A 26,483-nucleotide genomic window follows, 5' to 3' on the forward strand; every position below is an offset into this window, starting at 1 on the left:
TAGCAAAGTTCATGACAGTAGCACACTTGCTCTTAATCATGCAAACCAGATGCAAATATTTTATTCAGTTTATTGCAGTTAATAAAATGACCTTCGTACTTCCATTTGACAATCTTGAGGAAACATAATCCACGTTTCTAAATTTGACAATGCCCCATTCCCAGAATTGTGAGAATTAAATAAAAATGCTTAGTTTAAAGTAGGCACAAGTTTTATTTACAAATAAACAGAAATTAATCTCACAAGAATTAAAGTTCCATGACTTGTAGGCAATTATATAAAAAATGCTCCTCATTTCTTTGAATATCAATAACTAGATGCAAGTTGCCCAAATTTCTCCAGTATAAACCTTAAGATTTAGATTGTAATGCACATCATTAATAGAAAACCCTGGAGCATATTTGAAGTACAATGAAAAGGGCAATATAATTATTACACTTCATGTGCAAGTGAGTTTAAAATGCCCTATTCACAATTTGGATTGTATCATTAGTAACCAAGTTCATCTTACAGTCAATAGCAGGGCCATCAAATTGCTATGTACAGGGTTCTTAATGCATTTGAAATTTCATCTGTCTTGTAATATATAAATACTATGCTATACCCTTGATAGAATTAGTATTGTGTTCTCAGTCTTTTATATGGAATCAAAACTAGTTTCATGATAGGGACATGCAGACATCCCATGGCCTGAAACAGAAGTTCATATTTTACAATATGAATAGGTAAAATAAATGTTTACAAGCATATGTAATTGATTTATGTGAATAGAAAAAGTGCACAAAAAATGTAGTGCAAATTATGTTCTTTTGGTTTAGCCTTCTTGACCAAAGTCTTCTGTGAATTTTTTCAATTTCCTCAGATCTTCATCATTAACTGTTGGTTTTGTGTGGGCTAATGATTGCAACATGTCAGGCTGTGGAAACAAAGAGCAAAAAATGATAAGGCATTGTGTTACGAGCCCAAAGGTCCCCAAAACCAAGCAGCAATAGCCATTCATCAAGACAAGTGGCTTTCAAAACAAGTTATTTTTAATCAATTTCAAACAAGAAAATAGAATCGAACTTCAACTTAACTCTATTCTACTATACTAACCCAACTATACTAACCCAAATTACCCCCTTCTAATTCCAAGTGCACGTGTATGTAATGTGTGTGTAAGTTCAAGTAAAGTTCTTTAGTTCACAGTTCAATCTCACTTCTCCTTCTTCCAAGTTCTCTGTTTGCAGGCAATCACCATACTGTGCACAGAATTTAACATGTATAAAGTTCACCAGGCTTGGTGCTTGAAAGGTATATGTTTACCGCTCAGGAAGGTTCTTGTATGATTTGCAGAGAAATATTTGTTGCTCCAGAATTTCCACAATTGAGGTACCACCACTAGTCACCCCAGGGTCTCGCTGGTTAAACTTGCCCCATCAGGGTCTTCTAGATGGTAACCTCTTTCTTCAAGCTACCATTCCTTCCTCTATTTCAAGAGAAACGTCAGATAGACCGCACTTCCAGCCATCTACTGCTCTGGAACTCGCTTTCATCAGTTTCAAACAGTTTTCCCTGGATTGCACTTTTCAGTTACTTGTCAGTGTCCCACATACTGACTGACTGCCTGACTGAGCTGTTAACTCAACTCTCTTTTCCAAATGAAACTCCAAAGAGAGCATGTGACTCATGTTTTGCAAAACTCCCACCTTCCTGAGCAAAACAACAGGAGCGCTTGACGTCCTGTTTTGCGGAAACTGCCAAAATGTTTGGCCTGGAAGTCAGCCTGAAGAAAACTAAGGTCCTCCATCAGCCAACTCCCCACCATGACTACCAGCCCCCCCACATCTCCATCGGGCACACAAAACTCAAAACGGTCAACCAGTTTACCTATCTCGGCTGCACCATTTCATCAGATGCAAGGATCGACAACGAGATAGACAACAGACTCGCCAAGGCAAATAGCGCCTTTGCAAGACTACACAGAGTCTGGAAAAACAACCAACTGAAAAACCTCTCAAAGATAAGTGTATACAGAGCCGTTGTCATACCCACACTCCTGTTCGGATCCGAATCATGGGTCCTCTACCGGCATCACCTACGGCTCCTAGAACGCTTCCACCAGCGTTGTCTCCGCTCCATCCTCAACATTCATTGGAGCGACTTCATCCCTAACATCGAAGTACTCAAGATGGCAGAGGCCGACAGCATCAAATCCACGCTGTTGAAGATCCAACTGCGCTGTGTAGGTCACATCTCCAGAATGAAGGACCATCGCCTTCCCAAGATCGTGTTATATGGCGAGCTCTCCACTGGCCATCGTGTCAGAGGTGCACCAAAGAAGAGGTACAAGGACTGCCTAGAGATATCTCTTGGTGCCTGCCACATTGACCACCACCAGTGGGCTGATATCGCCTCAAACCGTGCATCTTGGCGCCTCACAGTTCGGCGGGCAGCAACCTCCTTTGAAGAAGACCGCAGAGCCCACCTCACTGACAAAAGACAAAGGAGGAAAACCCAACACCCAACCCCAACCAACCAATTTTCCCCTGCAACCGTGTCTGCCTGTCCCGCATCGGACTTGTCAGCCACAAACGAGCCTGCAGCTGACGTGGACATTTACCCCCTCCATAAATCTTTGTCTGCGAAGCCAAGCCAAAGAAAGAAGATCTGTTGTTAGATAAACAGAATCCAGGAGTGACCTTTCTATGAGCACTTTGCAGAAAGGGTACTGATAGACAGCATGACTCCAGCAAGACAATGGTCAAGCATTTTATGACATCAGTTCAATTAACACCTACTTGTGAAAGGTGCTTACATTCTCCAGAGATCCTTCAGTCTTGACAAATAAGATCTGTTTTAAAATGTGTGTATGCATGTGACCTACTCTGACCACCTCACTGACAAAAGGCAAAGGAGGAAAAACCCAACACCCAACCCCAACCAACCAATTTTCTCCTGCAACCGCTGCAATCGTGTCTGCCTGTCCCGCATCGGACTTCTCAGCCACAAACGAGCCTGCAGCTGACGTGGACTTTTTACCCCCTCCATAAATCTTCGTCCGCGAAGCCAAGCCAAAGACTCTAAATCTTATAAATTCTCCCCAAATATTAATATGATTACAACTGATAGGAACTTGCAATAATTCAAGTTTAAAAAAAAAAGTTTTTCACTTGCTTCTCTTGCAGTCTGCACTAATGGAATTGGTTATAAATTTTCCTAAAACCTTTATCTCTTCAACAGATTTTTTTGCTATTTTAATACAAATTACAATTTTATGTACACATACAAATATTTAATTGTAACTGCAAAAACTGTTGCTCTTGCACTGGATTTTAAATGGTTAATAATGAAACATGCATTTTACTCTCAAAATCTGTCTCTAACATTATAACTACATTATTTTAAATGCTGCTTTTATTGAGGAGACATGCCTCCCCTAACATCTGATTTCCCTTTATTTTCATAGGCACATATGGGTGAATGAAGTATTGGAAAAGTAAAAGTGGAACATTTCCTGAAAAGAATGACTAACAAATACAGAAATATGCAAAGCACATAAGAGAAAATATACAAAAAAAAATTGAAGAGCAGAACATCAAATTTAACTGGGAACACTTTTGAAATGGTGAGAAGCTAGGAATGGTGGAAGGTGATAACAATTTAGGGCATCAAATTCAGAAATCACTGAAAGTTGATGGACAAGAACAATACCATAAAAATTACAAACATTTTTATTGGTAAATTAACAACCTTTTGGAGCAATGTTGGATGCGCTGAATTTAGAGGTAATGCCGTGAATTTTACTAATAACACCAGGGCTCAAAATGATGAATTATGAGAACTTTTTATAGTTTGCGTTTACACTTCCTTGAATAAAGATGATTGATGTTTGAGCTTACAGGGCACTAAATATCAAGTATTGAATACCCCATTTCTAAATAGTGCTGTTATGCTCAAGGTTCTTAAAGGGGGCATAGATTAAGAACAAAATCAGTGAAGTTACATATGCAGGACAAGTGTTTGGTGCACCTGATGTACAGATCATAGATGCAAGTATTGTAAAAGGCAGCTGAATTGAAAGCGGTACAAAGCTTAGGGCAGGGAAGAAAACAGATCTGTGGCATTAGGTTCTGAAATAAACAAGTCACAGTAAACAACAGAGAGATAAATGAATGCTTCATATCTGAAATCACTGAGAAAATGATGGCAAAATGGAAAGAGAAAGGAGAAATAATGACACTTCATACAGTACTAGCTTTGACACACTTGATCCTTTATGATTTAGAACTGGTTATAGCACAGCTATGGAAGACTACATTGAAATACGAGGAAAGTAGATGGGTGCTACCCCATCATTTTGCTCCTGTAATCTCTGAATCATAATTAATTTGACTTTTATGGGGGAAATAGAATTTCATGGCTCTTTCTTGAGGGAAAAAAAAGAAAATCATGAAATGCATGCAATAATGTACTCTCTCATAGCTCATATAACCTGACAGAAATTGAGACAAAATCAGAGTCATTGCATTTGACTAGCTCCTTTCACTAAAAAAAAAACATTTTATGCTGACAAGCCAGATGCCCAAGTATTTTAAACTCTGATATTGTAAACTCTGAACTAAATTGCTTCATGAAAATGATTTTTAACTTGAAATTCTTCCAGAAGGGCAACCAAAAAAACCTGAAAGATTTATGAAATGAGGAAGTATATTTGTGGCCCAAAGAGGATTGTGCTGTACTATAATCTGAAAAAAAAACAACTTGCCATGGAGACGACAGGCTCCAGAAGCTTATCACTTGGAACATCTATCCATGTCATCTCCAAAGCATTGGGGTCACCTGGTGAACATGGCGTTAGGAGGTCATTTACAATCACAGATGGATCAGAATGTGAAGGACCTCTGACCTAAAAATAGAAAAAAAAGATTTTAATTTAGTAATTCAATAAATTACTTGCTTTCCTACATAGTAGTTTGAAATATTAAAATGCCATTTACCTAGCACCATTATTGAAAACCTTTTCCAGTCACACATGCATTATCAAACAAATTTTCACATTCAGCTACATTAGGAGATAAGAATTTGGTCTTTCAAGTAGCTCCCAAGAGATGCATTGAACCATAAAAGATATGTAGAGGAATTTAGGAAGAATACAAAAGCTGAATGAATGTTCTGGCAGCTGAAAGAACAGTTACTAATGGTGGAGCAATAAAGTTCAGGAATAATCAAGATATAATCACAGGGAGCTACAGGTGAGGAGCTTATAGACCTGGGGGAAGGTCAAAGCCCTGAGGAATATTAAGATAGGGTTGATAAATGACAATGTTTATTGTCATATACATTGTACAATGCAAATATGTACTGAAATTCTTACTTCCTGCAGCTGAACAAATACTTTCCAATTCTAGCAGCTGACTCAGACAAATAAGTGAAAAAAAATACCTTGGCATACAAAAGGTCATGGCATGCAGAAAGAAAAATAATGCAATTTTGTGTTGTACAATTTATAACAATCTATTTTGCAAATAGAATGGCTTCATTACTTCTGAAATTTACTGGTAATTTTGTTGTTTCTTACCTTTTTAAAGTGGGTGGCTGACTGAACTTTCCTGACTGGCTGCATCAGAGCTTCTCGAACTATGATACTGATGTCAGCCCCAGAGTAGCCGTCTGATTTTTTTGCAAGAATCCGGTAATCTTCATCGGACAGACTGTTTTGTGTCGTTCCAAGATGCAATTTAAACATCAAACCACGAGCTGCCTGTTCGGGTAATGGGATGTAGATACGTTTCTCAAATCTGGAATACATCAATAATGGCACAAGGAAGCATTGTTCAGTCAAAGGCATGTGGAAAGGAAATAATCACTTGTGCCAAGGCAATTCAATATTTGGCCAAGGTGTTTATTTGTTGATAAATGCAGTGTTAAACATACAAATCCATTTATTAGAATTGTTTCACTGGATTGGATGTAGGGTAATGAATTCTCATTCATAAAAGCAGAGACAAAATTAAATCCACATAATAATTTCTATTTCTGTTTGACATGCTGTGCCTTCAAATCTCTCTCTCTTTGGCTTGGCTTTGCGGACGAAGATTTATGGAGGGGTAATGTCCACGTCAGCTGCAGGCTCGTTTGTGGCTGACAAGTCCAATGCGGGACAGGCAGACATGGTTGCAGCGGAAAATTGGTTGGTTGGGGTTGGGTGTTGGGTTTTTCCTCCTTTGTCTTTTGTCAGTGAGGTGGGCTCTGCGGTCTCCTTCAAAGGAGGTTGCTGCCCGCCGAACTGTGAGGCGCCAAGATGCACGGTTTGAGGCGATATCAGCCCACTGGCGGTGGTCAATGTGGCAGGCACCAAAACACCAATTTACTAGAAGTTGTTTATATGGAATGAAGCAAGATGCTGAGAACAGTAAAACCCCTGGTAGCTGGCACCAATAGGGATTGGTAGATGCTGGATAATTTTTTTTCCCCGCAGTTGCTTGGGTCTCGCTCTTTCAGTGCCCAATACACCTGCATTAAGAATAAACTGTTTAAAAGACAAAAACACTATACTGTACTTGTAATGAACAAACTTCACTTGCATGAATATATAAACCTTCAAGCATTTTAGTTTATTTTCAGTCACATTCCTTGAAAACATTTAACTGTTGCTGCATCTCTAGGTTCTTCCCCCTCCACAGAGCCACCCAAAAGATGAACAATAACATCATAGTTAACCACTGTCCCCCCAAGTTTACAGATAAAGCCTTACTAATAAACTTAACAATATACTAATAAAGATAAAGACTTTTACTAAGCAGGGATCAGGAGACACTCTAAGAAAGTCATCCTGACAGTGAGAAGCATCAACTAGCTCTTCATCCTGGGTGATGCCATTTTATTCAAATAGCTGCCACAAGCAAAGAATGACCAAAGCACTCCCTGGCTGAATATTTGCTCCCATAGAACCATACAATGTTACAGCACAGAAAACAGGCCAATCAGCTCTTCCAGTCTGTGACAACCACTATTTTGCTGGTCCCACTGACCAGCTCCCACTCCATAACCATCCAGACCTCTCTCATCCATTTATCTATCCAATCTATTTTTAAAACTCAAGATTGAGCCTGCATTCACCATATCAGATGGCAGTCTTTTCCACACTCCCACCACTGAGTGAAGAAATTTCCCCCAATGTTCCCCCTAAACCTTTTCCCCCCTTTAGCTTAAAACTACGACCCCTCATATTTATCTTCCTCAACCTGTGGAAAAAGCCTACTCACTTCCACTCTGTCTATACCTCTCATAATCTTGTAAACCTCTATCAAATCTCCCTTCATTCTTCTTCGTTCCAAGGAATAGTCCTAACCTATTTTAACTCAACTCCTGAAAACCTGGCAACATCCTAGTAAATCTTCTCTGCCTCTTGATCTTACTGGATATCATTCCAGTAGTTTGGTGACCAGAACCGCACACAATATTCCAAATTTGGCCTCACCAATGTTTTAAATAACATTAACATAACATCCCAATTCCTATACTGAATACTTTTGATTTATAAACAGCAAGATGCCAAAAGGTTTCTTTACAATACTATGTACCTGCAACACCATCTTCAGGGAATAATATATCAGTATTCCCAGATTGCCTTGCTCCTCCACACTCCTCAGGAACCCATCATTTACTGTGTATGTCCTACCTTGGTTTGCCCTTCCAAAATGCACCGTACTTGTCTGCATTAAACTCCATCTGTCATTTTTTGGCCCATTCTCCCAATTGGTCCAGATCCCTCTGCAAGCTTTGAAAATCTTTCTCGCTGTCCACAACGCTGCCTATCTTTGGGTCATCAGAAAACTTGCTGATCCATTTTCCCACATTATAATCTAGATCATTGATATAGACAACAAACTCCCATCTTCTTCAAAGCTTTGTGTTACTTCAGAGAACATTGACTTACACCATTTTAAACTTTTATTTATTCCAATTTTTGTTTATTTATTTTCCCTGACTTTTTTTCCCCCGATTACTTGAATTCCAGATAACAGGGGCTTTATTGTATTATGGCCAAATTACATACCAAAATTACATCAGTAGTGAGTAAATATGCTGTAATAATTTTGCAAAATTTAAATAACCTCAAAACTATATATAACCTTTAGTTTTAATTGTAAATAATCTTTAAATCATAATTGAAGATCAATGGGAATATTAGGTCTGATTTTAATTTCATAATATAGCATGAGTGTAGGTCTCAGAAAAATCCCATCAATTCCAAAGCTTCACTTATTTTACAACAAAATATTCTCTTGCACTTGCCAATTAATATCTTTCTTATTCTCCCACCACCCATCTTCATTGGGCCAAGTTACAGTTGCAAATTAACCTAACAATATTGGAGGAAACTCGCACAGTATCAGAGAGAATGTGCAAGCTTCTCACAAGCAATACTGGAGGGCAGAAGTGCGGACTAGAAGGGCCTAATGGCCTGTTTCCGTGCTGTAATTGTTATGTTTATGTTATGTTATGAACCTGAGTTGTTGAAGCACTGCCTGCAGAGTCCCTGTGCTAACCATTTTGTTGATATTTTTGCACTGAATTTCTGGCATTAATTTCAAATTTGTCAGACAAGCTCTGACAATTATTTCCTGAAATAACAGGACATTTATTTCACTGTAGATTTTATGCCTACAGGGAAGGAAACATAAGTTTTATAAATTTTCTTTACAATATTTTTTATTTAATTTAAGGTGGCTTTGATTTTTTAAAATCATATTTAATAGATTTTGAATGCTTCTGGATGTCATATTCAGAAGCATTCCAAAAGCTTGATAGTTTTGTTTGGATGGTAAAGCTACAGGTATGGCTTTGCTATCTGTCAAAAGAATTCCAGTTGTTTTATGAGCAAGGTATGTTTTGGATCACTCATGTTAGCCAATTCTATGGTTGATGGCCCATGCAAGAAATAAAACATCACTGCTCAGCTCCATAATAATCTTGGCCAGCAAAATTGGCTAATTTTGTTGACTGCAGGGAATGCGAAGGGTGACTGCAGATAGTCAGGAAAAAAATGGACAAATAGAGAATATAAAAGAATAACAAATCTATTGCAGCTGTTTTGTTATTTTTCTATCTAATCTTGCAATCCAATCTTTGATTTCTGCCCAAAATACATGATCCAATGGAAAGCAGTTACAGAGGAAAATAAAATGAGAATGTTTCCCTTTTTATGCAGGTTCTAGCATTTAAAAAATGATAAGAAGTAAAAGCTTGTCATGTGCTTTTATTTAAGAATGCCCAGTAAACGTTTGCTGTTAGTTTTTGCTGAAGAGGGAAAACAAACATCACAGCTATGGAACAGAGTAAGTCAACAGCACAGAAAAGGTCATTCATCTTATTACATTCTTGCAGAATTGTGTGCACCCAGCTGTAATAATCTCCTCTTCCAGCACTTGGTCCATAGCCAATTCTGATTCTCCCAGTCTTTGATGCAGTACATTCAGGTACTCACAACCCTCTGGGTGAAAAAAAGATCCACTTCATGGTGGTATTCATTACTCCAAATTAAAGAGTCACACCATTTCATGCAATTATAATACTAGCAGAATGAATTATGCACAGAAAACAGATCTTAAATCTTCCCTTTTGATAACAGAGTAGTTTTAGTAATAATATTGGTCTGTAACCTGCACTCAATTATCTGAATATTTGGTTTGTCAAATAGAAAAGAACATGGCATCATTTTTCCATTCATAGGAGTTTGATTGATCTTTGGATTTGTATTTAATTGACAAAGTGTCATTGAACATGCTAAAGTAATTGCATGAACTATTTTTACCTTCTTCTTATGGCAGAATCAAGAACCCAAGGAATATTAGTTGCTCCAAGTACCAAGATTCCTTCATTATCTACTCCAACACCTGTCAAAAACATCAGAACTTTTAATGTACATTGTGTGTTATGTGACAGGTTATAGATATGTTTTTGGGAGATAAATTGGGGTTGTTTTTTTTTAGTGCAGGTCACATACAAACATTTCAAAACGGATCTCATTTAAAATACTGGAGCTCTGCTCAAGCTAGACAGTCCAGCTCCAAGAGCCTTTGCAAAAGCTTTGGAGAGTACCCAAGAGACTTCACTAATGAAATGTGGTTTTGTAAAGCAACAGACGAAAGAACTTGGAGGAGAAGGTTCAGGAGCTGCAGGCTGTCTGGGAGTGCTGTTTGCTGTTCTAAGAGGATCATGTGGTTTTTACAAGTAGAGAGGGGGGTCAAACAGGCTTTTCTCTGTGTGAGAGAGATCAGTTCTGCAGTTTTACAGACAGCAGCAACAGCTGGGACTGAAACAGGATAAGCTGGCAAGCTTGTGCAAAATCCCATTTAGAAGATGGATTGTGAGTGCTTAGTTCAGCCTGGTCAAAGCCCTTGTGGTTCATACAAGAGGAGAGGACTGGCTACCTAATGTTTCACTTGAAATAAGGGAAACAAAAAGGAACTCTGGTGACCTGAAAAAAAGTTTCTTCGGTAAGACACTGATGTGTCTGATTAAAAGGAATCAATTGTGGATGTCTAGTGAACAACAAATCTCTCTCTGAAAACCGATAAGAACCTTCCTGAGCGGTAACCATTTACCTTTCAAGCATCAAAGCCTGGTGAAATTCATAAATGTTAAATTCTGTGCTCAGTATAAGATTTGCTGGCAACCAGTAAACTTGGAGGAATGAGAAGTGAGATTGGACTGTGAACCAAGAACTTTTCTGAACTTACACACACTACATGCACATGCGCTTAGAATTAGAAGGGGGTTAAGTTAGGTTAGTTAAGTTAATAGCAATAAGTTAAAGTTTGATCCTGTTAAAGATAATTAAAAGCAACTTTTGTTTAAATACTATTGGTCTTAGTAAATATCTATTGCTGCTGGGTTTTGGGGTCCTCTCGGCTCATAACAGTTATATAAATAACTCGACCAAAGTAGGAATTACAATTTTTGTCAGTATTTGAATGCTGGTAGTGAAATTAATCTTTTCAAAAATTGGTCATGTTGAAAATTCTCCACTTAACTCTTAAATTAGGACATGTTTTTTCCAGCTTTTGACAAAAGTACACTGTAGTTGATTTTAAGATTTTTTTTGGAAAATAGCTGGTGCTTTAGAAGAACACTGGTGGTTTTACATGGTGATTATTGCTTGACAAAGAAAAATTTTTTGGGACAAATATTTTTGCATTATACTTGAAAAGAAAAATTCAAGAGCAAACAAGTATGTAATTTTAGCTCAATTTTATATAGTAGTCAGTCAAATATTTCACAAACCTCGGAGCAAAGACTGCTTTGATAACTTTACCTCAAGTCCTTAATTTGAACTGTCATTTCATGCAAGTATATTATGTGGAAATAATAAGAGAACTGAATTTGTTGCAATTTCAGCCACACTATTTAAAATTAATCTGCATTTGATATAAATATAAGAACATTTCTGAATAAGTTACATTGATTTTGACAGAGAAGTCACTGTGCTATTTTAATGTGAAGTTCTTTTAGGTAAATATACAAATAGAAAGGCAAAGAACTACAGATGCTGAAAGTGTGAATAAAGACAGAAAAGGCTAGAAATATTCAAGAGCTCATTCAGCATCTGTAGAATGAGTTATAGAATTAACATTCCAGATTGACGACCTTTCAGTTTTGATGAGTGCTAAGAGAATTTTGAGAATTTTTCCTCAGGAGCTTAATTGGCTAGAATAAATCTGGTGAAATGAACGAGTGTTCTTGATTTCGTTCCTGCAGTTCTCACATTTACTTGCAACTTAACAAATTTCCATAAATAGACTAACCTTGCATCTGAACCAAAAACTCTGTTTTAATGCGCCTTGCAGCTTCACTTTCATTTTCACTCCTTGAACCACAAAGAGAATCAACCTCATCAATGAAGATAATTGAAGGTTTGTGTTCTCGGGCAAGTTGAAATAAATTCTTTACCAACCTACAAAAAAAAAATTCAAAGCTAAGAGCTTTTTGTTTGCATGGTATACGTTCCACAAATATCAATAACAGAAAATAATCTTTTCATATTAATTTGCTATCCACAAACATCTTAGCTTTTACCATCACATTTTTGGGTCAAAATATACTTGTAGTAACATTTTCCACTATCTCAACAGTAACAAAGCTGTGATAGACTCTGACCACCAGTGGGGGTTTATGAAAATTCACTTTCTGAAATCTGAGAACTCTTTTCCACCCTGAAACATACTTTTTAAAGATGTTATCAGTAAGTAAAACCAACCCATTCAAGTCATACAGAGATAAGGCATGGAAATAGACCCTTTGGTCTACCAGGTCAACCACTCATTTATCAATCTTACATTAATCCCATTATTGAGATTCCGTTAGGCAACTCTTAGAAAATGTAAAAAGAGTTTGAAAAAGTCATTCTATGACATTTCATCAAAAGAAAATCAAATTTAATAAAGATAGAAAATAGGAAAAAAACTGAACACAAACAACACATTTTGGGGACTTCAGGACACAGTACAATTGATGCCACTTAATGAAACAAATACTAATCTCTTTACAGCCTCAAAATGTTTAAAATACAGTAGCTCCATTAATCTGGTACTTTTAGGACTGGCAGATTTTTCTTTGCCTATTGGATGTTATTCCCTTTAATAGAGATTTAGTTAGCACCATTATTTGTAAAGACTTAACACATAGTGGTGTAATAAATTTGCAGTGTATCCCAAAAAATTTCAAGGGAGTGAAGAAATAAATCCCCACTGAGTTAGAGGAAGTGCGATAACAGGGCCCTGGTGTGTTCAGGGGAGAATGGGAAACACCCTCTTGCGAAGCGGATGGCAAATTGTGGGGATTCCTGAACAATGGAATAGTGGCTTATCAGAGTTTTACTGGATGAAGAAATCTACCTTCTAAAGATCCAGACAAACTTCAAAGCAATTTTGCCGTTAACTTTATTCTGAATTTCCTAAATGGATCAGATCTGGAGTAACAAGGTATCCAAGAAAATGGATCGGATCTGGAGTAACAAGGTATCCAAGAAAATGGATCGGATCTGGAGTAACAAGGTATCCAAGAAAATGTTTTCTTGTGGAAAAATCTTAATTTTTTTTGTTACAAAGCAAGAAAATATTAAATAGTCCTCATATTCATAAACAGATAGCTATCCAATCATATACCATTTATTCTATGTAAAAGTACATTTTACTTGTTTTACTTTACTAAATATGTACTGTGCACTGAACATCATACAAACCCACTTTTCACTTTCTCCAAGCCACTTAGACACCAGGTCAGAGGAAGAGATGGAAAAAAAGGTAGAATTGTTTGCTTCTTTAGCTACAGCCTTTGCCAGGTAGGATTTGCCAGTTCCAGGAGGGCCAAACAGAAGGATTCCTCTCCAAGGAGTTCGTTTACCTAGACAGCAAATAGGAGCAAGGGTGGGGTAGCAAGAGATTGTTTTACATTTCAATTCTGAAACCCTGTGCAAGATGAAGTTGAATAGAAGGAACATTGGAAATCACATCAGGCAATCCTCAAAGATGAGAAAATCAATTTATTATGTTTAAAATGACTCAGGAGGCATCTTGTCCCATTAAATCCACACCAGCTGCAAGGGGAGCAATCCTATTACTTCCATTTTTTGTTTGCATGCAGTTTATTCTTTCTCACATATACCAATCAACTCCCCTTATATTTTTCCCTTCACTCACCAAGGTGAATTATCGATCCAATTAACCTGCCCAAATGTCTCTGGGACGTGGGAGGAAACCAGAATACCCAGACAAATCCCACTTGTTTACACAGAGAGTGCAAACTCCATGAAGAGAGCCTCCGAACTCAGGATTGAATCCGAATTTATTGACTTGAGGCAATAGTACCAACTACTGTGTTACTATGAGAGAACTGAAGTAGCAATGATTTACTACAATGTTGCACAGTAGCATAACAGAAATTACAGACAATTAATACTGTAACACCAAATTTCACACTTCAAAGAAATCACATAGCATATTCTGAGGGAAACACAGGCCTCCTGCAAGATATAGATGCCAGTATATCAAAACCATCACCAACCTGTGAAGAGATGAGGAAACTTAATGGGTAAAATCACAGCTTCTTTAAGAGCTTCTTTAGCACCTTCTAGACCTGCAACATCATTCCAGCTCACGTTTGGCTTTTCCATAACAATGGCACCTAAAGAGTAAAAAAGAATTTATGAAGACACAAGAGAAAAAAAAAATCAAAAAAGTTGAATTGCAAACATCAAGTAAACAAAGAGAAATTTTCAGTTTAATTCTGTACTTTTACAAAAATATTGAACGATCAAACCAACTTTTCTGTGTAGAGATATCCTCCCCCCCACTTTTAATCATGTTAGAGGTACCAAGGCTAGTTTGTCAATGAACATCATAAATGCTAACTTTATACTGAGAACTAAATGGGTACACCCAATGAGTTCAACAAAATACTAATTTAATAAATCAGTCCAGTCACCTTGTAGTTGGTTCTGTAATTTCTTCTTCTCTGAATTATCAGTTTCACCATCGCTCTCATTCCTGCAACAAAAATACAAATATTGGAAGGCCCACAATGATTTTAACATGACCACCACACAAGTTCTTTATTGAAAGCAGGAGATAAAATGGACATGGTTTATTCAACATATTCCAAACGGCCTAATGCCACATAAATATTTGAGTGCAGGTTCAATTCCCCATGTGCATCATGGGAATGCTCACCATCTCCCAAGGATGAATAAAAGTGCAAAAGCAATTCTTAATACATTTATTCTTCTGATGCCTAATCTTCACTGGCACATGGAATTACTCTTATCCATTGGCAGTGTTATATCAATGAAGGCAAGAAAATAAATATATATTCTCAAATATAATTGTTCTTAGTTGTCATTTGGCCTAAGTATTCAAGTGACATAATAAATAAAATTAATTTTTATTTTCTGTGCCCCAGTAGTATCTGATCCCCAACTTCCAAGGAATTCTCGTATTTTTATTACAAGGGAATCTGTGGGATTCCAGCAAGAAATTGATTAATAAAATTCTAGCTCAATAAAAAACACCCAGTAATCACATCAAAGCATGCCCTTCATTTTTAATATAATTAATCTCACTTTCAGGTCATACATCCAACTTGTATCTTCAACTTCTCTAGCCCTGTGCCCCTGCCTAGTGTCAGCGATTATTCTTCATTTTCTCTGCTTTGTACTGAATCCTTGCTACTTTGTTCTATCCCAATTCAAAATCCAATATTCCTTTTGCTACTTTATCTGATATTCCCAAGTGCTGACCTTCTACATCTCTGTGGTATTCAACAAGTTTTGCAGTGACTCCAAAAATGACTCCAGCGTAACAATTTATTTTTAGAAATTAAGAAAACAAGGATCAAGTGTTGACTTCAAAAGTTTTTACACTTTAAAGCTGCTCTCTGTGTGCAATTATCCTGACATGGATTTGTCAGAGATAGTGAAAGTAGAATGTCTTAAACGATAATAGCACATATACTTTCACAAGGTTATGGAATTCCAGCGCCCAAGTCCCTATCCAAGCTGTTTTAAGGGAGCCAGTTTTGCATTTACCAGAAATTGTTTGCTACATTCACCAAAAAGCCTAACCCAGAGAATTGCATCCTACCTGTCTGCTTTCAATCAAAAGTACAATAAGAATAATGTCCTGAGGCTCTTAAATACACAAGAAATAGAAATAGGGATGGGCCATTCAGCCATTCCTACTTAATCCACCATTGAAAAAAATCATGGCTGAATGTTTACCTCCGTTCCACTTTTCTACATCAATTCCACCTTCCTAGATTCCCTTCACATGTAATAATCTGTTGATCTCGATCTTCAACATACGCAGCCACTGAGCCTCCTGGGTAGAGAATTCCATGTATGAGGAAATTCTTTCTCATCTCAGTCCTGAAATTTGTGATTATGATACTCCTTACCCCCCCCCCAATTGTAGACAGCTATCAGAAATATGGCGATTTAATCTTTGCTGTCGTGTTATAACAATGTTATGAAATGTCATGAAATTCCCTCTCATTCTTCTAAATTTCTAACGATATTGAAACAGACTGCCGAGTATCTCCTCATGTGAGAAACCACTATTCTGGGTATCAAATGGTGAATGTTTTCTGCATTCTCTTTATTGCAAATATATTGCTCCTTTGGTATATAATATTCCAGATTTGGTCTCATCAGGGCTCTGCTCAACTGGAGCATGGTATGTTTGTTTGTCTATGAAATATTTCTGCAACAGTTGCCATCAGGCAGTACACTCTCATAAATTATTTGTTCTAGGTGCATATTAATTTCCAGCATTGTGTAAAAGGACACATGCTTTCTAATGTTTTGTTAACTCCAGAACCAAGAGTTTTGATTAAGAAATTGTTTTGTGGAATGTTAAAGAGACATCAACAATCAACATAACAAAAAGAATGACTCACCTAAAATTGAACTTAGCCAAATACAAAATGCTCCGAACAATGGAAAACAAGGAGCATCTTTCTTTCATGAAGAATTTTCCTTTGGCCAAATAAAAGTCATCAGTTTCAGGTGAGATGAAACATGGATTACAACTCACTCAGTTGTTATCTAACCATACAATTTCCAGGTCATACTGTTCCTTTGAGAACTGTGTATAGTTCTGATGAGGCATGATTCAAGTACAACACTGAAGGTCTCATTCCAGTGTAAATAAGAGCCATGAAGAAGATTCACAATATAGAAAAGATGGAAAGATTGAAATATATGGACCATACAAAAACAAAATATTGCTAATGCTAGAAATCTGAATTAAAATGCAGCACATCAGGCTATATATGTGGAATGAAAAACAGAGTTAAATGTTTCAGTTCTGAAATGTTAATAGGACTTCCTTCCAAGAATGCAACCTGACATTCACATTTGAAGAAAGGGTACCTATATGGCAAATTTATTGAAATGTACTGCTTCCCCCCCCACCCCCAGACCATATTGAGTGCAGGAATAGCAAAGTGTTTTTGTTAGCTAATGATACTTGCAATGAGATGTAAACTGGTGCTGCAAGGTTTCATAGACGTGTGCTACCCATTCACCCTTTGATTCGTGTACACAATAGCAAGGTGCATGAAATCAGAAAGGTTAAATGAAGAATATAAGAATATTAAATAGGGTAATAATTTAAATTAATTTGAATAGGATTTAAGGTCATTCATTTTGATTTCCAAGACACCGAACATACATGACATTTGGTAATAGAACTGGATGCTGAAATGCATATATCTAAATAGGGTAACAGAAGTGAACAAATTTTGTTTATTTGTGTATATGAAAATAAAGGAATCTTGAACATTGAATGAGTGGGGTGTTAACATTTCCTTGGCCAAAAGTGAGCCAACTAGTATTCCTTATTATCCTGAAAATTATCACCATCTACGTTGCCTTGCAGAACTGCAGATATTTCATATTAGAAAAGGAAATGAACCTACCCTTTATCATTACTTGAGTTTGACTCTTCAATAGGCTTCTTACCCTTTTGTGTTTTATTCAGATATTCCTTTAGTTTTTCTGCTCGATCAAGGTATTCTGTACATTTAGCACGAAGGCTTTCTTTTGCTTTTGAGCCCTGAGCTTCATCTAACATTTTTGGAAAAAAAAATTTATTTTCAATCACCCAAAATAACATGATTTAATGACATGAAAATCATCTTGCTGTACTACTTTTTCCCCCCATTATTCTGAATCCTGTAAACTGTAACTGGAAAAATATGAGGGAAATGTTCAGTAAATAGAATCACGCCACTAATTATTTTCCCTCACAGCTCTTTATCAACCTTCCAACAATAACCAAATTAGTTAACGCCATTCTGTGCATGATGTACACAAATGGATCTCATCCCATTCTGAGACCATCTTATCCCCTTCTCTTAATCTAATAAAATACCTTCTGAATTTCCTTTTTAATTTAATGAGCTACAAATCTGGTACTTGGCTTTGGCCTAGCTGAACCTCAAGTGAAAACCCCCATCAAATCTTCAGCCAATTACCAAAGCTTCTTTCTTCAGTCATCATCAAAAAGAAAAGCTACCTGTACACTGGGTGGATTTTCAGATTTCATATTGCACCCTGTCTACATGGGTTATATGTCTTAAATGTAGAATCAATTATAATCGCCTGTTCCAGCTTTCATCCTTTACACAAACAACATTTGAAAGTCTACAAGTGATCCTTTAATAAGATACATTATCAAAAGCATATTTGCTGATTGGATCACAACATTTATCTGTTTGCTAATGATCAGAAAACAAACTACAGAACCGAATGCAGCTCAAAAACAAGCACTTCCCTCTCTTCCATGGACCCCATCTGCAAGTGCCATTCCCCAAGAAAGGCAACCACCATTCTGAAAGACCCATGCACACCCTAGACATACTGTACTCACTTTCACCCCTCCCTTCATGGTGTGAAAGCATGCACCAGGAGGCTTAAAGAAAATTTCTTCCCTGCACCCATCAGGCTCCTGAATGAACCCTACAACAGTGCTCTCTTGCTGCCCCCTGCTTGGTGCTCATTGATCTTCCCTTTCATTATAATCCTACAATCTACAAATGCTGCAGAAGAACCTTTCTCACTGTACTAGGTACTTTGTGATAAATAAACAGTTATCAAAACACTACCTTAAAATTAAGGGACATGTGTAAATTTAACAATGTTACTTAATTTCATTTTGGGATTCTGTAATAAAAAACTTGTGGGAAAATCTGTAATGAATTGTAATGAGTAGACATTTTAATAAAGGTGCTCACATTTAACAACATGCAAAAAGTATTGCACTGCACTCTGGTATAGCCGGAGGGCTTCTTCAAAGTTTCCTGCTTTATCCTCTTGAGCAGCTTTGCTTGCAAGGTCAATACCTTTCTATGAAGGAAAATAAATAGGAATTATCAATATAATCTGAAGCCGTTAATTAAGATGAATGATTCTGTCCAAGGTTAAAAGACTCGATCTTTAATCAAGCATACTATTTCCTACATCAAGAGACAAAACTTCATTTTTTTTTAAATAGATGAAAAATGTTATTCTACCCATCCTTATTGACTTTGAAGAATTCTATTTAGGATTTAATATAGCTTCTGCTGAAAAAAAGATGAGCTGCTTAATACAAAAGGATGAGACAGGAAATTTGAAATAGCTAAACAAAAATGTTGGATACACTGAGCTGCATCTGTAGAAAGAGAAAAACAAAGTTAATATTTCACATCAATGATGTTTCTGATTTCCATTGAATAAAGAGATGGATGTGTGAAACCAAATCACAATATGAAGTTGAAATCTATATAAAATAGAACTAAGCCCCATAATTTTCAGATGAGTGCATTCCTTTAATGCCGGGCTCTCGAGATCTCCAAATTTAATCACAAGTGGCTGTACCTTCTGTGGCAAATGCCTTATTCTCTCTCCATCTTTCTTCCTTTCAAGATGCTTCTTGGAATCTATCTCAAGTCAAACCTTTTATCACAAGCACTAAAATTTCTCAATGTGTCTTCATGCCCAATCAATAAAATTCCTTTGAATGGTCTTGGGGAACATTTGCTGCATTAAAGATGCCAAATTAATAGAAGTTACTGCTTTATAGATCAATTAAATATCTGAATACAAGATGGACTTGGAAAGAATGAATTAACTGAGCCAAAACATTACTTTTGCAGCAGAGTTATTGATCATTCCAAAACAATTAATACAACCAATTTCCAAATGGTTGAGACAGATTTTATCCAATTGGATGGGAGGTAAAAATTGGCCAGAATGTTTTCATTCTCCCAGACAAGAGTGTGAGAGATGAGTAAAACTGATATAAAAATATGAAGATGAGGAAACTAATATAGATATATGGGTAAATGAATAAAGCCAGTATGAACAGGATAAGAAATGGATATTAGAATGTAGGAAGCAGAGTTGGTCTGAATAAGATAAGGGTCTTCTAGCCCTAGATAGAATTAGCAGGTTTTGCATATGTAATTAGTAAGCCCAAGTCAGTATTAGCAAGTTCGACATATGAAGAGGTTGTAGCCCTGAGAGTTGGGAAGGTGTAAATTAGAACAAAGACAGGTTTGTGAATAAGGACAATGAGGATAATGACATGATGAGACACCCACAGGATACCCCCTGGTCCTCCAAGTTCACAGAAACAGCACATAGGTGGGCAGGATTGCCTAATGCTAAACCTATCCAGGAGGCAGAAGAATGTAAGGGGGAGGGTATTCCTATACTGAAATAAACTGTATAAAAGTTGGGTGAGCCCCAGTGTATGTGTGTATTCCCAGGGTAAGGGGAAGCACCCAACTTTGCATTATTGTATAATAAATGTTCTTTATTCTCAATTTTTGTCTCGAGCAATTTCTGTGAAGGTACTTCTGTTTCTAACAAGAGGAAATGGTTTAACATTTTATCCACCCTTCAAAACATTATATTTTCATTTATGCACTGGTGATTTATGAAATCCATGCTCGAGTCTTTGAATTAAACCAAGATATGTTTACATACAGCGTGCATTCCACCCCAATACATCAATTAACCAATAATACCCCTACATTTTTGAATGGTGGGATGAAACCGGAACCGCCTGGGAAAACCCACGCAGACACAGGGAGAACCCGTACAAACTCCTTACAGACAGCGCGGGATTTTAACCCAGCTTTCTGAAGTAAACTTTCTTTTCAATAAGCAGCGAATTGGTGCAGGGCATCAGAAAAAGGGAGAACACCACCCCACCTCCCCCACACTTCCTGTTGTGAAGCAGCAGCATGGGAGACATCCCTACAGGCTACATGACCAGAGCAGTAGATCAGAGAGGAACTCAGTGGCTTTAGGACACATACAGGCTGCGGGCTGTTGGTGACTTGTGGTCGAAGGACTCACACAGGCTGTAAGCAACTGCCGACATGCTTGAAAGACTCTTGCAGGGTGCAGGCTGCTGGATGTTGACTTATGGGAACCAGGTATCTGGATTTGAGAGAGTACAGAGGCCAAAAAATGTCTCCTGAAGTCCTCGGGTGAAGGCTTGCTGATTGTATTGGAACTTTGATCTGGAGATTGGGTTACCAATAGTTTGAAGAGGACTCTGTGAGGCTGGGAGAACACTGGAGGTGAATCCACAAACACTTCAGCGTCTGAAGGGACTCTCTTTTGCTTCTCTTTCTCCTATCGTTAGGTATGCCAGACAATGTATTATGCATAACAGAAAAGGAATCTTGAACCTGGAAGCACTTACACTAAAGGAATCAGGCATTTTTTCAGATTTCAGTGGGCAGATTGGAAATTTATAAAGTATTAAAGTATAATATGTATAAGAAACATGACAACGGCTCTGTATACGCTTATCTTTGTGAGGTTTTTCAGTTGGTTGTTTTTCCAGACTCTTTTGTGTAGTCTTCCAAAGGCGCTATTTGCCTTGGCGAGTCTGTTGTCTATCTCATTGTCGATCCTTGCATCTGATGAAATGGTGCAGCCGAGATAGGTAAACTGGTTGACCGTTTTGAGTTTTGTGTGCCCGATGGAGATGTGGGGGGGGCTGGTAGTCATGGTGGGGAGCTGGCTGATGGAGGACCTCAGTTTTCTTCAGGCTGACTTCCAGGCCAAACATTTTGGCAGTTTCCGCAAAGCAGGACGTCAAGCGCTGAAGAGCTGGCTCTGAATGGGCAACTAAAGCGGCATCATCTGCAAAGAGTAGTTCACGGACAAGTTTCTCTTGTGTCTTGGTGTGAGCTTGCAGGCGCCTCAGATTGAAGAGACTGCCATCCGTGAGGTACCGGATGTAAACAGCGTCTACCGGCACCACCTACGGCTCCTAGAACGCTTCCACCAGCGTTGTCTCCGCTCCATCCTCAACATCCATTGGAGCGCTTACACCCCTAACGTCGAAGTACTCGAGATGGCAGAGGTCGACAGCATCGAGTCCACGCTGCTGAAGATCCAGCTGCGCTGGATGGGTCACGTCTCCAGAATGGAGGACTATCGCCTTCCCAAGATCGTGTTATATGGCGAGCTCTCCACTGGCCACCGTGACAGAGGTGCACCAAAGAAAAGGTACAAGGACTGCCTAAAGAAATCTCTTGGTGCCTGCCACATTGACCACCGCCAGTGGGCTGATAACGCCTCAAACCGTGCATCTTGGCGCCTCACAGTTTGGCGGGCAGCAACCTCCTTTGAAGAAGACCGCAGAGCCCACCTCACTGACAAAAGGCAAAGGAGGAAAAACCCAACACCCAACCCCAACCAACAAATTTTCCCTTGCAACCGCTGCAATCGTGTCTGCCTGTCCCGCATCGGACTTGTCAGCCACAAACGAGCCTGCAGCTGACGTGGACTTTTTACCCCCTCCATAAATCTTCGTCCGCGAAGCCAAGCCAAAGAAAAAAAGAAAATAAGAAACATGAATGTGCAAATTGGGAGCACTATGTTTTGATCTCTGTGTACTAAAAACATGTCTCGACTGCATAAGGTCGAAACAAGATTTTAGTAGAATCATAGGAAAATTGAGAGGTTTTAAATTTGAAGTAAAAAGTGAAAGAGAGATTTTTATTGGGAGAAGATCAAGGTGTGATTTGATCTTTTCAGTTTATGAAATGTTTTGATAGGGTGGAAATATAGAGACTTTTTTTTGAATATTTTTATACCCCCCACCTTAGTTACAGGATGATCAGGGCCACGAGAAAAGAATACAAATCATTAATAAGTCTGACAAAGAATTCAAGATAAACATCTGTAATGAGAACAATCAAATTGTGAAATATTCCAAAAAACATAGAAACATGAGAAAAGTAACTAAGGAATAAAAATAGAAAATGAAGATATGCTTGACAGGCCAGGCAACATCTGTAGAAAAAAAAGAACAAGTGTTAACGCTTTAGGTAGATGACTTAAAGATTCTAAAGACCCAAGAATTCTACTTTCTCTCACATAGGTTGCCTGACTTACTAAGCATTTCAGGTATTTTTTTTTCTTTAGATTTCAGCTATACAGCATTTGATTGTTTTTAAATGTAGGCATTCAGCGTGCATTCCACCCCCACCCCAATGAGCCAATAACGCCCTTAAGTTTTTGAATGGTGGGATGAAACCTGAACCCCCGGGGGAAACCCACGCAGACAGCGCGGGATTCGAACCCAGCTTTCTGAAGTAAATGGGATAGGAAGAGAGAACACTTAAAATGGGGCTGGGATTAACAATAAGATGTCCTTGAGGAGTAAGAATGGGAGGGTGTGTTTAAGGAAATAAAAACACTGGCGTGAAATATCGGATGCCCAACAAGCACTTAACGTGGAGTGACCGACTTTCTTCGCCTAGCCTAGCCCTCGCGTGTACCCCAGAAGTTTTACTCCCTCTCTCGTCATTGTATTTAGACTTCCAGGGCGGGACTGTCACTTTCATCCAGTCTCTCTCCTCAATTCAACCTTCACCCTTCCTGTTTCAGGGCCTTTTAACTCACGTCACCTCGTCCAACCGATGCTGCCCCCTGGACTCTGCCCCACTCAGCTCTCGGCGAGGGGGACCTCTGATTTCAAGGGGCCAGGGCCCGCATTCACTCCCGACCCACTGAACCGGCCGAACCCAGCGCTGCAAGTGAGCGTCCGCCGGCCGGCCACCACCCTTACCTGCAAACTGTTACTGTGGGCAGCCATCTGGCCTGAACTGCGCGTTCAGTTAAAGCAAACGGAATTCTCTACACTTCCCCAAATTTGCGATCACTGTCTTCGCTAGCAGGTTCTTGTCGGCGGCGGCTACTCCTGCAAACCCAAAACACGCAGCACTTCCGCATCCAAAATGGCAGCGCGCTTCCGGCACCGAGCACCGCCCCCGCAGCACGGGAGGACGCACGCAACGTCATCATTCGTGCGGGCACTTCCGGTGTAGCTGCGCGGAGGGCGCCGATGAATGAATTGCCGCTGCTCCACTTCTGGAGTGGTCGATAAATTCTGTGGTTGCAGGCCGTGTCTCAAACGAGCAGTAGGTGTGTGAACATTGTACTGACGAAATAACCACACCAGCAGTGCGAGTATAATTTAATAAACTAATATGTCTCTGCAAGATGAACCTGGAGGGCTCGACAGTTGCTCTGGACACGAGGTTACCGGGCTGACCCCTGGTGACCCAGTGGTGTAATTACAGATCACTACAAACATTTTGCCCTTTGCGTTTCATCTACGTTGGTCTTTGGGACTCGAGGTGTCTGCTTTGGATACAGTGGTGTTCAAACAGAAGAACCATCTTTGCTAAGGACAGAAAAGATTGTATCAGTCTCCATAAAGGATCTCGACTTGACACGTTAACTACTTCGACCCGCCATTTTAAAAAAAAATTGTTTATTAAAAGATTGCATGCCATAATTTAAGAGTAGATGACTAATTTCCAATCAACGTTGTAAAACTTTGTGTCTTTCTACTAGCTTTTTGGAATCAATTAAATACGTGGTTTTGGCACAACGTTTCTTTAAGACACTAGTTCATTGAGACAATAAAATAAACTGTTCTGAGCTATCGAACCCATTTCAGATTCTTTTCTCGTGGTGCAAACGTTTAACAATTACATTTTCCATATAAATGGCAGTATCCAAGTCTCATGTTCTACCTATCATGTTGTTAGAAGCCATCCTTTAGTTTTTTAATGATTTTACGTGAAGGCCAGGAAGAATCCGTGGAAAGATGGAACATTATGGAGCCGACACCCTTCATCAGAGCTGAGAGAATGGAAACATTTTAGTTTTACGTTTCAGAGAGGGTTGGGAGGAAATAGAATGCAAATGGCAAGTTTTGATATGTAATTGTAATTTGGTGTTGTAGGTGTGCAAAACATTGCTTGATATTGTTGAACGGAGGCTTGGGATAAATCTCAGGAGGAAGCCAAACTGCACCCAGTCCTCAGCGCCGTCCCCCGCACAGTGGTGGTTGCCCGGAGACGGAGCCTGTTGCCCGGCGGCCTCACAGACAACGGTGTGTGCGTGGCTGGAGGAGCGAGAGGGCTAGATTATTAGCACACTTAGTTGAAAATCGTTGCAAATATTTCATCCTAATCTTTCAACTTGTGTTCTGAACACTCATTATTCGCAATATTTGAGGAACTTTCTTATCCCATGAGTTTTCTTGTAACAGCAACATACAATGGAATGTAACAGAATTGGACACGTGCGGTCTGATCGAACACAGATGTTTCAACTTGAAATTAATAAACCCCATTTAAAAGTTGTGGCAAATGCTGGGAAAGTTCGAGTTTAATGCAAATGCATAACAGGGATTTCCGACCTGGCGTAACGTTTGTCTATTTCAGAAGATCATTCAGAAGCACCTGTTTAGGTCAGACCAGGTAAAATATTGCCCATTTACTTCCCTCACTAACAATCGTGATTCACGTAGGTTTAAGTGGCAATGATCCGGCAAGTTATAGTTGCAATTAGTTTTATTATTTCTAGAAACCAAACCAGGACATAACTATTATTTGACTTCAGTTAATCAACACTAGAAAGTGTTTTTCCAAAACAAACCAATATAAATAAATATTTAACATCCTACGGTAATTTTCAATGAACCATTTCAAAATACCGACTTTGCATTCCGATCGTATTTATTTTCAGTGGTCTGAGAGATGCCCAAGTTGGGATGAGGGCTGGGTTCCAAGGATGATAGGACCCCCCCCCGTCCAGCGCGGTCCTATCGACAGGCTGCCCGCCCCTGGTCCTCAGCGCCGCCCCTGGTCCTCAGCGCCGCCCCACGCTGAGTAGTGGTTGCCAGGAGACGGAGCCTGTTGTCTGACGGCCTCCCGAGAACAGGAGGGGTGTGCGCGGCAGGCGGTGAAGCCGACCTCAGGAGCCGAGCCCAGGGATGGACAGGAGCTGGGGGCCACGCAGGGCCGTCAGCTTGTGGGCCAGAAGTCCGGAACGCAGGAGCAGGGCCGCTCAGACCAGGTCCCCGGTGGATGGCAAGGTTTGTCTGTGTGCCATGTGATTCGGTAACCCCAGGGACAAGCCGAGCATTTCAAGGCGTTTTACTCGTGGCTGAAAGCCAGGTACATTTGTAATCCACTTCTGCCACGATTCATTCAACTGGAGCGGTGTCCTTTCTGTAAAAATAAAGTTTCCATGCATGCTACCACGTCAATAAATTTAACCCATGGAGACTGCACCAGGAAGATCAATATCCAACCTTGTTCACGAGAGAGTAAAATCTTTCGTGGTTAAACATATCGTGCTGGAGGTATTCAGCCGAAGCAAGAAAAGAACGGTGGGATGTTTCGGGCTTAACGGGGGACCCTAGCCCGAAACGTTGACCCCCTTCTCTATCTCCTCGCAGAGTTCCTCCGGCCGAGTGAGTCTCTCTCTCGCCGTGAACTTGCCTCCAGAAGTAGACTGAGCCGGTGCAAGTTCTTTTTCAAGCCTGATTTTTTTAAAAAAACAGTCCTGGTATGATTTTCTGATTATTTTCCAATTATGTATATTCTAACTGAAATAGTTCTTGTTTCCC

At 39.1% G+C, this 26,483-nt stretch overlaps 2 protein-coding genes across 9 annotated transcripts in view; one reads left to right on the plus strand and one right to left on the minus strand.

Moving 5' to 3' along the window:
- Positions 1-54: 54 nt before the first annotated feature.
- On the minus strand, positions 55-23,812 carry vps4b (vacuolar protein sorting 4 homolog B). Its single transcript, XM_069914163.1, has 11 exons — positions 23,625-23,812; positions 18,778-18,889; positions 17,461-17,608; positions 14,470-14,531; positions 14,050-14,169; positions 13,233-13,389; positions 11,793-11,941; positions 9,800-9,881; positions 5,561-5,780; positions 4,748-4,888; positions 55-916 (listed from the first exon to the last, which is right to left on the minus strand). Exons 1-11 carry the CDS (start codon positions 23,649-23,651, stop codon positions 815-817), a joined length of 1,320 nt encoding a protein of 439 aa, XP_069770264.1. The 5' UTR covers positions 23,652-23,812; the 3' UTR covers positions 55-814.
- A 1,862-nt stretch (positions 23,813-25,674) lies between these two features.
- Positions 25,675-26,483, plus strand: part of dnah5 (dynein, axonemal, heavy chain 5) — a 343,529-nt gene continuing 342,720 nt past the window's right edge. For 4 of the 8 annotated variants that reach the window (XM_069914164.1, XM_069914172.1, XM_069914166.1 and 1 more), the window contains exon 1: positions 25,677-25,946. In XM_069914164.1, the coding sequence (XP_069770265.1) occupies positions 25,845-25,946 (102 nt within the window). In that variant the 5' untranslated portion in view covers positions 25,677-25,844. Of the gene's footprint in view, positions 26,029-26,483 lie in introns of all 8 variants that reach the window. The other 4 variants (XM_069914167.1, XM_069914169.1, XM_069914173.1 and 1 more) reach the window with 3 other exon arrangements.

This window comes from Narcine bancroftii, chromosome 1, assembly GCF_036971445.1.
Source record: "Narcine bancroftii isolate sNarBan1 chromosome 1, sNarBan1.hap1, whole genome shotgun sequence".
In the NCBI taxonomy this organism is placed as follows: domain Eukaryota; kingdom Metazoa; phylum Chordata; class Chondrichthyes; order Torpediniformes; family Narcinidae; genus Narcine; species Narcine bancroftii.